This window comes from Hylobates moloch, unplaced genomic scaffold (assembly GCF_009828535.3).
Source record: "Hylobates moloch isolate HMO894 unplaced genomic scaffold, HMol_V3 SCAFFOLD_3, whole genome shotgun sequence".
Classification (NCBI taxonomy): Eukaryota; Metazoa; Chordata; class Mammalia; order Primates; family Hylobatidae; genus Hylobates; species Hylobates moloch.
The window spans coordinates 92,374,550-92,387,715 of record NW_026652278.1 but is presented as its reverse complement, the minus strand read 5'-3'; the positions used below and the strand labels follow the sequence as shown (position 1 = coordinate 92,387,715).

General features: G+C 44.4%; 1 protein-coding gene across 4 annotated transcripts in view; it reads right to left on the bottom strand.

Moving 5' to 3' along the window:
- The window catches only part of NRP1 (neuropilin 1), a 157,525-nt gene extending 147,601 nt beyond the window's left edge, over window positions 1-9,924 (bottom strand). For all 4 annotated transcript variants that reach the window (XM_058436556.1, XM_032143792.2, XM_058436557.1 and 1 more), the window contains exons 1-2: window positions 9,567-9,924; window positions 5,973-6,147 (exon numbers count right to left, since the gene is read on the bottom strand). In XM_058436556.1, the coding sequence (XP_058292539.1) occupies window positions 5,973-6,147; window positions 9,567-9,639 (248 nt within the window). In that variant the 5' untranslated portion in view covers window positions 9,640-9,924. The remainder of the gene's footprint in view (window positions 1-5,972; window positions 6,148-9,566) is intronic.
- Window positions 9,925-13,166: the final 3,242 nt, after the last annotated feature.

Below are 13,166 nucleotides of genomic sequence, written 5' to 3'. Positions count from 1 at the left end.
AGCCATTCTCTTGCCTCAGCCTCCTGAGTAGCTTGGACTACAGGCGTGCACCATCTTGCCCGGCTAATTTTTGTATTTTTAGTAGAGACGGGGTTTCACCACGTTGGCCAGGCTGGTTTCAGTCAAACTCCTGACCTCAAGTGATGCACTTGCCTCTGGCTCCCAAAGTTTGGGAGTGAGCCACCGTGCCTGGCCTGTACATACAGACTTCTAAGACTCTAGTTTAGTTTTACCTGATTTTGAAATGTATAAAAATGAAGTCACGCAAGTTAGGACAGCAGGTGCCCTTGAGGGCAAAGGTTGGTGACTAAAACTGACATGAGAGGGCTTCTAGGATGCTGGAAATGTTGGCCTCTAGATTGGTTTTGTGGATGTATCCACCTTGCAAAATTTTATCAAATCTTATACTTGGGTTGTGTATTTTTCTAAATATATATTATACTTTACTAAAGGTATATATTCTTCTCTATTTCATATGGAAAATAGAGATGTTTTTTGGCTTAAAAAACTCAGTTTCCCATAAAACGAGGATTTTGTTTTAGTCTAAGTGATGCTCTAAAATACAAGACTAGAGTGAGGCACTTCCCTTGGATACAAAAAGCCAACAACTCAGTGATTGAGATAAATAGTATTTTAATGTAACATTTTTTAAAAATCCAAATTAATCCTAAAAAAATCCATGCTAATAATAATAAGGAAAGATTAAAACAGAAAATTTTACTCAGGAAAACAGAAAATGGAACTTAATACTCCAAAAAATGCCAATAAGTGTAAATGTGCAGGAATAAATGTAAACGGGTGGGAATAATCAGATTTGAGAAACCAAGGGCAGATTATTTTACATTCCATAGGTTTATATTCTCTGAAAATAAAAGACATTAGCACTGTTTCAAAGTTTTTAATAATTTAGATAATTTAAAAAGTAGCATTAAAGAAACAATATGTGAATTATCCCAACAAAATTCTGAAATGAATATCGTCTCTATTTGCTTATAATTTCACTGTGATTAAACTTCTTACGAAGTTACAAGTATGCGATCTTCCTTTGAACGCACTGAGTTAGGAAAAACATACCTATTATTGGTTACAAATAGGAGAGATTACAAATCTAAATCATAGATGAAAAAAGCAACTGTGCCATGATATGAAACAGCACTCTCAAATCAGACACTGAAGTCGGTAAGTAAGATTTTCTTCTTGTCAGTAGGAAAAGCACTACTGGGTTTGATTCCCCCAATGCTACCACCTTTTTAGACTTTTGTTAGAGCTTTGCATTCATTTCCTTAATGTTTTTAACCCAATGTCTGTGAAATTTTTATTGCTCCCTGGATGGTGACATCTGATCTGAATGTAACCACACACCTCTTTGCTCAGCAGTATTTGTCACAAACCATTATAAATTATCATGCTGATTGTGTGCATTGCTGGGAAACTGGAGAAGTTTCATAAATTCTAACTACCGTATCAATGACATTCTTGTTTATTATACAGATATAAACTTTTATGAGATTCAAGATGTCTGCCTTACCACTGAAGAAAACTTTAGTGGAGTAAGATCTAACTAGTTCAATGTAAATACTGAAAGCCATTTTCAATGTGCAATGAACATGTCTTTCCGAAAACTCTCCACTGGTCACTTCTTTATTTCTTTTCTATTTGTAATTATGCTTTGACACTTCACAAGTGTGCAGGATTTTGCTGGCAAAAAGAAATCAACATTCCTTCCTCTCCCTCAACACCTTCTTCGGTCAGAGCATTCTCTAGAATCCTCTCAATCTAATAATAAAATCATGCATATATCTAGCTAGAAATCCTAGGCCTGTGTTAGCCCTGCAGACAGACGCTCCACTGGTCTGTTGATTGACTGATTTACACCACATCTTGTTCAATAAAAGAATTAAGGGGTTATAGTACTATGGTTCTAATGCTTATTTGTAATGAAACCTCATTCAGTGCTGGCATAGACACAGAATGTTGCATGTTAAAACTATGGGGGCACAACTTACACATTTAATTTTCCTAACGAAATATCCACCTTTGACAGCCACTGCAAAAACTTAACCATTTTGCAAAGTATGGTCCAGAATTTACTCATGAACTGGGTCAGTCTTGGTGCTATTCACATGAGAAGTTGTGACTGTATACTGTATTGTTAAGATTATGAAATGATGTTTTTCTTACCTAATTATATATAAAACAATAAAAATCTAAATAAAAAATATTTTTTTTACTACCAGGACTATGTGGCCGGTCTAATGACTTAACCATCTGTATACTCTACAAAACAAAACTGTTTACTTGGGTTTCAAAGATGTTTCACAATAAGCAAATGTGCTAAGACATCGATTTCTTAAGCTTTCTCAGGGTGAAAGTTGACTGTACAAATACTGACCATTTCAAGAGAAAATGCAGGGTGTATCATGTGCAAATCATCTCATTACTGGGTCAACAGATTTAGTTTGACGTATGTTTAGTTTCGTATTTCCAAATGTTCTGAAAATCACCAACTTGTTAAAGATATCATAATAATGATAACTTATTTTGAGGGTCACTTTTACCTTTTAAAAGGGCTTTGCCATCTACTACTTGATCCTACTAGTAACCCTATGACATCAGCATAGCAGATGTTTTTTACTGCCAATAGACATATAATGTAGCTGGAACAAGGAAAAATATTACATGTCTTAAATAAGGTGAATAGTTTGTTCTTAACAAGAGTGATAACTAAAAGCTCACCAGCTTTCTGAATGTGGTTTTAACTGTGCCTAGTTTTGTGCCACCTCCAATCCACTTTTGTAAATAGCCTGATATAAAGTACAAAAAAACCCTAATAACAAAACTATGTTTGTAGGACTCTAATCTAAACTTTGAAGTCTATGAATTTGTTCTTCAAAGAATTTCTGGTGTTCCCAGGTTTTTTTTTTTTTTTTTTTCCTGGGGCATTCCAATCCCCTGTAAAATTTAAAACTGTGGATTCTTCTCAAAGCCTTCACAAAAGGAGGTATTTTGCCACATTTGTAGAATCTCAAATGCACCCTTCAACACTGAGCACTAGTCATTCATATGAATCAGCTTAGAAAGATAGTGAAAGGAATGCCTTATGCTGGTCTTCCTATATCTTTCTGCAGTTTCTCATTGATAAAAAGATCACATTACAACACTTCAAAACACAACGCGAAGATATTTTCCATGGATCTAATCTCCATTGACTTCATCAGGCTAAATATAACAGCCTTTCAACTTTGACCAGGAGATGGCACCTTCACAGAGAGCAAAACGTCAGTTGGGACAATTAAGAAATCACCTTACTCTGTAGCATTAAAAAAACAAAGTCACCATCATAAGATTGTTATGTAACATCTTCTTGGTCATGTCAGTTTCTCAAATACTTTGCTGATATCACTAAAACTGTCATTTTCTTTGAATTACAATCATCCTTTATTGTACTTTTTAAAAAGAAAACTAACCAAAAAGGTGCACCTTTAACCCTATTACACCCCACCTGACACCATGATATGACAAATCATTATTTAAGGTTTACTGTGAGCTAGACACGACTGTAAGCTAGACACTATCGTAATACTGTGAGATGCTGTTGTAATAATTAGTATACGCTGATTATTTGGAAACTGATCATCAGCCTGTGGATTTATGCTAATTCTCTAGGCACCAAAATGTTGAATGAACCAGATGACCTCATTTCCCCGACCATGAAAAGCTAGTTTACTACACCAACTCAACAGGTTGTTGAGCGCTTTCTACAGGTAGGAAGATTTTTTATATTACTCTGTTCTTTCCCAGAAGAAATGTATGTGCAAATAGAATTGTAAGCCCTTTACATATATTAAGTGATTCAACTGGCTTCCCTTCTTAAATTTCTGCTCCAGTTGTGTGCTGGATCTGGCGCCCACCAGCTCATAAGAACCAACTGTGCACATTTCTTTGCTAGTCTGGGCACAGTGACATCACATGGTTAGTTTGAAATTGGCTATGATGAGAGTATTTACACCACAGCAATTGGCATGTGCTACATACAAATCAGGACTTGACTCGTCTTCTCCAAAGAGCCAGCTGTTAAACATTTACCACCACACCACTGCCAATAACTAGTGATTATTCTGAATTCTTTAAGTATTATATTACACGCACTGATGGTCATGATTTCCAGATTAGAAATTAGTAAACGTTAGTTTATTGAATTCTAACACCACTTTATTTTTTGGAATGATGTTATTACTTGAGTATGTTTTACCGGAGTTTCTCCTATAGCAGTTTAAACGTGGTCAAAAAGCAAATACTACTACTACTACTACTAATGAAGTAAATCAAATATAATAGAAAACAAGTCTCCAGATTGTCTAAGTGATTGACACTATAAAACCACCATAAAGAATATTAGCAAAAATAAATAAATCAATACAATGAACTCCTTGTTTCCAAGCAGTCAGTGGAACACTATTAATGGTAACTTCCATACACAATTAAAAAGTCAATATAATGCCCTGAAGCACTTCTGAATCACAAAGCAAAGATTAAATTGGAATTGGTATAATTTTATTGCACTGTAGTATACACTGATCATTTGGAAACTGAACATCAGCCTGTGGATTTATGCGAATTCTCTAGGTACCAAAATGTTGAATGAACCAGATGACCTCATCTCTCTGACCATGAAAAGCTAGTTTACTACACCAACTGAACAGGTTGTTGAGCACTTCCTACAGGTAGGAAGATTTTGATATTACTCTGTTTTTCCCAAAAGAAATGTGTGTTCAAATAGACTGTCTTTAACAATGAATATACTTGCAAAATAATATTTAGGTCCAGCGATAGCAGTAGTCTATAGATATCATATACGGTTACACCTAACTGACCCACTTAAAAACTTGCAAAAACCTCTCAGTCCTTGAGAAACACTTTAGAATTGAGATTTAAATTGATTATTTTTCTTTGATAAAACTATCTATATATGTACAAACTTAATAAAAGATGGATATTCAGGTTCAAGTCTCTGGAGACTACACCACTTTCAGTGGGTCAGAATGGGATAATGTGAACAAGACAGAGACAGGGGGTCTGTTGGGTGTCAAGAGAGATGAGCAAACACGTATCTGAGTGGACTGCTATGTGCAAGGTAAAAACATACTTTCGATACTGTGGAAAGCAATATCCACATACCAGTTCTTTCACATAAAGTGAGGAAATATAATTTCGACTCTCTCTATAGTGAGAATGTCTTCATAATAACAAAATCTGGCATAAGTTGATGTTTCGAAACTTAACAATAGAAAAAGATAGTAAGACTAAGCCGATGGATGAAATACTGATGTGTATTTGAGTTCCCATTGTATTCATCGTGTCTTAACAATTATTTTCTAGCATTTTCCATAAAAGTATTTTAATCAGTAACCCACGATTTACAAAACCCCTCATCTGGCTTATCCTGTAGGCCTTATTTTTATTCAACGACAATTTGCTTTTTCCATGTCAAGCTTAGTAAGATGAATGCAGTTCTTAAATCGTAAGATGTTCAATATATCTCAAATAGTGAGATCTTCAATCCCACTATCTGTGGATGGGATGTATATTAGTGATCAACTGTATTTCGTAAAAATGCAAGTGAGATTTTTGAGTTTCTAGTTCTTCCCCTCTCCAGGAAAAAAAAAAAGAAAGTAAAAAGAAACATACATACTGTATACATTTCTTAACAAAAGAGTTCCCAAACCAAAAGTGCTAACAGGAAGGAGTATAAGAGATTACACATTTAACTATAACCTTCCTGGTTTGGGGAACTCAGAAATCACTTAACGTACTTCAATTTCCATACCATTGACATATAATCTGGCTGAGATTGGAATCCCTCCTGGATCCATTTATAATCTACATTGTACACACTGACTTCCCCGCCCCCGTAGACAGGCGTGACCACTAGATGGTGCTGTGGTGCCCTGTTCAAAAACATTCCCACTTACTTGCAGTCTCTGTCCTCCAAATCGAAGTGAGGGTTGAAGTTGATCATAATTCTCTGGTATGGGTCCGGAGCCTGAATCAGCCATTCACATTTTTCACTTGGGTGATAAGAATGAGGATAACCAGGAGATGTAAGGTACCCGGGGCTTTCAATTTTTATAGTATCGCCACATTTATCTGCAATAAAAGTAAGATTTTAGCAGATCTTTCCTGACAACCTGTTAGGTAATCTAGCTTTATATGTAAATTACTGGTTATTAAGCATTCCCTAACTTTTTAAGGGGAACTCTAAAAGGTCCCCGTAAGTCCTTCGTGTGGCCCTGAGTGCAACACTCCAGGAAAAAACACTCTTTGATCTCAGGAAGGTTGACTCAGGCAGAAAGCCAACTGAGATCTGAGAGGACTCTTCCCCCAGCCCCGAAGTTTCTTCCTAAGGAAAAGGTCTTCTAGCATTAAAAACATTAAATCCCCTCAATTGATGTTAACATGGTCCCCTGGGAGCTTCTGCTAGACTTAATTATCCCCCAAGAAGTGTAATCACATTAAGTAGCAAGTTCTAAGTGGAAAGTGAGTGAAAGATGCTGTTCGACCCCTTGTGTTGTTTTTTGATGATAAGCCTGGTCTATGTCATTGATCAGTGGGGATTGTCTTTGATTGGCTTAAAGCCAAACCTTTTGTTGTTGTTGTTTTATCTGCCCATAAATCTAAGTGATTTTGAGTTATCTCTGCTCTTGAGATCCAAATCAACAGAGAACAAAGTATATTTGGTGAAGCAGAAATAATTCTGCTTTACTTCTCCAAGTAAAGTTGTTCAAGCTTGGAGATCAGATCAAAGCAACAGGGCAGAAGGAAAAGTAAATAGCCACATGGCATTAATTCTAATTACCTAAATGTTGGATGAAAAATAACCCACTACACAGGTCTGGGTATCACATATTGTAACCCACATTCTCACATTCTGGGAAAGGGAGCTAACTAGTTTCGAGCCTTCATTTCAAAAATGCTCAAGTGAAGCCAAATAAACCAAATAAACCAGTCTCTGGGCTGCCTATATTGTTCAGCATAGATTCTCATTGTCACATTTTATGATGGATTTCATAATGGAGCACCTCAGCCTGAAATGCTGCCACATTTATTGATGCTTAATTTTGAGCAGTAAAAATTCGGTGCATAAACTATATAAGAGAAACAGTATGAAAGCAGTGAAATATATAAGCCTATCAATCACAAATTTTCAGTAATAGTATATATAGATTTTAACACTGCATCTAATAGATTCCCTGTGGAAAGAGAATAGCATTCTTTGCTCTCAGCATGAATTTATAAATCTACAGAATTTTATTACAAGAAAACCAGGTCAAATGGAAATGAAAGATGAAGTGCACATCAAAAATGCATAAAGCTACATGCATTACAGAAATCATTTCCCATAAATTAAAAAAAGAAGACAATATAAGTTATATTGTTTTTCTCAATCGCTAGGTGCTTCTGACTTTGTTCCTTAGACTGGAGGTAGTCTTATGCTGGTTTCCTTTGCATTGGCTTGTAAAAGCGTTAAGCTTTGCCAGGAAGAAATGATGTTACAACTGGAGTTCAAAATCTCAGCTAATGATCATGTTGGATTCTGTTATGTGATTCTGCTGAGACTCTTGCATTATTTTGAATGTGCAGAAAACTTGGAAAGTGACCTCGTCTCATTAAGTTTCCTCCAGCTCTTGACAAACATCATGGTAGTGTCTGGCATCTGTTACAGGAGTGAAATAAAACAGCACTGGTTCTAGTCACTCGACAGAGTCACTTCAGAAGACATTTAGGTGGACTTGGTACCACACCAGAGCTCTTTAATCTGTGACTTCTGAGAAAGTGACAGTGTAATAAGATAATGTGGACTGCTAGACTCCCTGGCTCTGTTCAATCTCTCTAGCAGTTGATTAAGAAAGAGCAGTTTCTAATGACTCTGGACCATTAGTCCTAAATAAGGTTAATGAATTAATTTAGCAGACACTGGTTACTCGGAGGAGGTGGACATGGCTTTAAGAGGTCTGCTGAGTTACAGAGGCATTTTCTGGCTCTGGTCACTTCAAGCATAGCAACATGGCTTTTGCTGGTAAAGCTCACCAACTAAAGCCAGATTTTCAGCATTCCCCAGATTTCTGCTAAGAAAATTAAGAATGTGTGTGTGTGTGTGTGTACTGCATATATATTTGTGTAGTTCACAACCTAAAGTCTGATAGCTCTTTGCATTGAGCTTCAAATCTATCTTGTGAACACCCCCACTATGGATTTAGTCTCAAGAGTTGTGGAGGACAGGGTTACTATAATTTCTAGTCCAACCATTTGAGCTCTTTCAGTTGGAAGAGAATGCTATTTCGTTCCCTGCCAGAGTATAGAAAGATGCTACCACCTCAGGTTCATTAATAAATTGAATTCTACATTCATAATTTTTTGCGTCTTGCTTTCCTGCCAGATTATAGAAAAATGCCATCAACTTGGGTTCATTAATAAGTTGAACTCCATGTTCATAATTTTTTTTTTGCATGTGTTTTGCTTTAAGCATCTCTTAAGAATACTGCTTGGTAGCTGCTGAGGGAAATCCATTGCTGAAATCATAAAACCTTGAAAAAGCATATTAGAGAGATTAACTTCCATCATAAAGATGTGATTTAAATTCCTGTTGGTATGAGGCCCTCCACTTGCGGTCTGTTATTAAAACAATATACCACAGTAAGTAGTGGATGTTCTTTTCTTCTAATTACTGTGATTGAAATCTAAGCCAGACAAAAGTAAATATTTGATCATTAGTTAATAACAATTGCTGACGACTTACTGTAAAGGCATACCCTTGCCTGCACTTACTTTACAGTGTGAAGTCAAACATGCCTACAACCAGATCCCATTTTAAAACGCATTATTTAGGTTACATGGTACTGTTTGGACCCCAGTATAGTTTTTCATTTACTTAACAGTGAGTGGTTTTAAAAGCTAAGTGGAAGCTGCAACTAGCTTAGGGATTTTCAGATATCCTGGTGCCTTACACTGTATATATCAGATTCCTGTATTGATACTATGTAACTTTCAGTCATACTCCAGACAGATTACGGAAGATGTGCAAAGGCGGGGGAGAGAGTTTCATCAACCCACAAACCGATATCTCTGGCCGTCACCCACCAGAGAAAACGGCTTAGGGGCGCAGCAAAGGAACCAGGAAGTAAGATCTCCTGGTAAAGTGTTCATTAACTTTCAACAGCCATCAGATTTTTGAAAGGGAGTCTCTTCTAATTGCCTTTGGGAGGAAACATTATTAAGATAATTGGCATGCTGATCTGGGAAGGTAGGCAGCTCTGTCTTGTAACAGAGGTAAGGAAAAGCCCCACAGCCCAACGATCAACGTCAGGAGGGAGCCCAAAGACCTGAAATCCTCCTGCTCTAAACCGCCTGATCTCATTTCTTCTTCTCTCCTCCCAGATAAAACTTTCCTTCGCCCTGGAGTCGGTTGTTCCCGGCTGATCCCGGGAAGCCCTGCCTGAGCCCCGGTCCGGAGCAGGCAGCTGGGAGCCGGGGCGCCGCTGTCACCCGCGCCTCCGCCTGTCACTTACCGTTGCGAAAAGCGCCGGCCGGGGCGAGGGCGAGGGCGAGCGCGGCGCAGAAGAGCGGCAGCCCCCTCTCCATTCTCCCTTCGCCGGGTCCGCAGGCAGACGCGGGAGAACGAGGACGTGGGGGGAAATGCAGCAAAGAGGGGAATCTAAGCGATCCGAAGAGCCCCAACTCCGCCTAGAGCTGTACAATCCTCAGCCCGTCTTGGAGAAAGGAAAGCAGCGAGGCAATGCCTGGATCCGAGAGGAACGCTTCTCTTTTTGTGTCTCAAGTCGCCTGCATCCTGTCATTTAGCTCCGGCTTCCTCTCCCTTTTCCCACACTTGTTCCTCTTCCAGGAGCCACTGCCCGGGCCATGTCTCAAAAAAAAAAAAAAAAAAAAAAAAAAAAAAAAAAAAAAAAAGGGGGGGGGGGGGTGTGGGTGTGAGGGGGAGGAGGGAGGTAGGGCAACACACACCAAAGCCAATTTCCAGGAAGAAAAAAAAATCCGGCTTGTTTCTGGACCCGTTGGAGCCGCGGAGCTGGCGCCCAGGGGAGGTCCGGGTGTCTGCGGGAAGGAGAGACACGAGCAATGAAAAGATGAGCGGGAGACAGAGGAGTTTCACCAACTGCACCCCCGCCTCCCCTCCTACGGCCTCCCCCCACTCCGGAGCCCTTCCCTCGCTTCCTCCCGCCCCTCTCCCCGCTTGGGCTCGCCTGTAATTGCCTGACAGGAGACTGGGAGGAACAACTTTCCCTCCGAGTGCTCTCCCCGTCCGTCTGTGTCTTTCCCCGAGACCCTGCAGGGATCTCCGAGGGAAGGAAGGCGCTGGGAGTCTGCGCCCCGGGCTCTTGGGTGCGGGCGTCGGAGGAAGGGGCGCGGAGGTCCGTGCCAGCCGCGGGGTCTGGCCAGCCCACCTCGCGTGCTCGCTCTGCACCCCTAGAGGGAGAGCTGGGCAGCTCCTGCAGGCGCAGATCCCGCCGCCGCGCAGTGCGGAGCGCCCGGGAGGTGGCGGCTGCTTCTCGCAACTTCAAATCCCGGGGCCCGCACCCGCGGCGGGGAGGAGCGCAGGGTCAACCCCCTGCCACTCCTCATCGCGCCAGCCTGAGACCTGTGGCGGGGACCAGCGGGGCACCCCTGGACGCCCCTGCCCAGAGCTGGAGGGCGAGGAGGGGAAAGCCGGGCTGGAGTGGGAGCTGCATCGCGAAGCCGGGCGAGGGGCGGCAGTGTCGCTGTGGTCTGAAGCTAAGTCAGACCGCCTGGGCGGGCGAGGCCGGGCTGCAGCCCCACGCGGCCTCCCTGGCCCGCATCAGGGCGAGCGGCTGGGTGCCGATAGCTCCCGGGTGCCCTCTGCGCGCCGCGGAGCCTTCATTGTTTCCCGAGATTTGGTGCCCGTTCCTCTGGGGCAGAGGGAACACCGGAGGGTGGGAGGTGCTGCGCCTTCCAAGCTGGGGGGCAATCGCCGCCCGACCCCCCCAACCTTGTCTGGGAGCCCAGGTGCTAGGGAGGGGTGTGGAAATCAGGGGTCGGGCGGCCCCCGTTTCTCTGTGCATCCGGAGGGAGGGAAAGAGTGGCGGGGGAGGGGTGCTCTTGGCTGCGCCCTCACAGTGGCCCGCTCCCGGCCACAGGCAACGTGCACGCCGGCCCTGGAGCTCCTGCCACCCCCACTTCCCACAGCGGCGCGTGCCCCCAGCCCGCTGGATGCCCCCCAGGCCCATCCCCGAGGGTTTTCCGAGAACTGCTGCAGGAAGCGTATGCAGATGCGAAAAGCAAGGACATTTCTGGGAACAAACAGGTTGCAGTCACCGATCAGGCCCCGGAGAAGGGTCAGTGCCCAAGGGCCACCTCCCAGGGAGTTTGTGGGTAAGGTGAAAAGGTCACACGCCTCCTGGGGATTGGCGTCCACACACACAGCCAAAGTACAGCCTGATTCCTACCTGGCACAAATAGCTGGCCAAAGGGAGGTAGGAATGCTGGCAAGGAGTCTCTGGTCAAAGGTTTTGGCGGAAGAAAAAGGGGCGGGCAGGGAGAAAGCCCAAGGCGCGGGCCCTGGGCCAGGACTGCGCGCTCGCGGCTCCGGCTGGGGGCAGTGACATGCGCCCCTCGGGGTGCAGGCGGTTCCCGGGCCAGTGGGAGGTGCACCCACGGAGCCCGCACTCGCCACTCACTCGCCACTCTCTCTCCCCGGGTCAAGCCTGTCTTCTCCTCCCCACGCTCTCCGGGATTCCCGGTCTCCAAGGTGGAGACTCGGCCCCCCCGGGAGCCTCCTTCCTCTGCCAGTTTCTTCCTTCTTCTCAGCTGTCGGACCCCTGGGAGGCGCGGGGTGGGAAGTGGGCACTGAAGGGCTGGGAGTTAAATGCCTAAGTTGAGAGGAAGGAGCAGTGTCGAAGCCGTGGACAGCCCTGCGCCCCGGCAGGCGGGCAGGCGGGAGGCGAGGCGGGGGCGCCGACCGCGCCCAGCGCAGACCCCGGGGGACTGAGCGCTGCAGAGGCAGCCCGGGCTCTCGGCTACTACCTGCGCGCGTCGCCGCCTCCCCAGGTGCAGCCCCCCCCAGTCCCAGCCCCCAGCTGCGCCGGGCGAGCGGCATCATCAGATTTAGGGTGACCTGGAGCGACCTCGGTCCAGGCTCGGAGGGAGCGGCGCCTCTCAGGACCTGGCAGGTTGACAGGGAAGGGGAACCGGGAGGGAGCGGCGGCCCGGGGCGGCCCGGAGTCTCCGAGGCCCGCCTGCGTCCTGGGGGGACCCGGCCTCCGCGCTCGCTCCGGGGCGCCCTTTGGATCGCTCTGCGCCTCGGCGGGGTGAGCGAGGGGGCACACGCGGGAGACTTGAGCTGTGTTGTTTTTAGAAAACTGCCGCCAATCTCTCTTCCCCTTTCCCTGCTGAGTGTGCATTTCCCAGCCTAGACCCGCCAGGCCAGCAAATAAAGCCACCGGATCGTGCACTCCGGAGCGACTGCCCCCACCCCGACCTTGTCCCCACCGCTCCCTCCTGCCTTTCCCGAGGGGAATGGCTCCTCCGGCGCCTCAACGCATAGAAAACGCCTGCCTCCAGCTGAGCGCTTTTGCCAGCTTTCTCCAACCAGCGAATAAGGGATGCACTATGGACTCAGAAGGAAATGTCATATTTAAGTTCTGCTTCTGATTTCCCTGCTCTTAGCTGATCTGAGGTTTTTCTAGACTCCTTAGTTTCCACATACAGTGCTGGGTAATGGAGCCCTACCGCACTGATTGAGAATTGCCGGCCAGTGGGTTGGTACAGAGCAAATTGTCCTTGCTAACAACCTTTTTCCTTTGCTGTTGGATTCCACTAAGTGGTGAGAGGGGTCAGTTTTAGATTTTTGCAGTTCCCTAGCGTGGAGACAGGCCGGCTCTATACGAGAATAAGTGATAGACAGAGGAAGAATTTGGCAGTGTTCCCGGGTTGATTTTATTTTGGTCTCTTGAACACATTATTCTTCCTGAGAGAACAAATCCCTGGACTTGGTAGGACCCAGTTCCAGGGAAGGGAAGAGTCCTCTACCGCACCCCCAGAACGCCCTGCAGAGGCTGTGAGTGGGCAATGCCCAGTTTCCTGGACTCCCACTTAGGGGGTGCTGCAGAAATAAGGCCTTCAGCTGGGGCTCC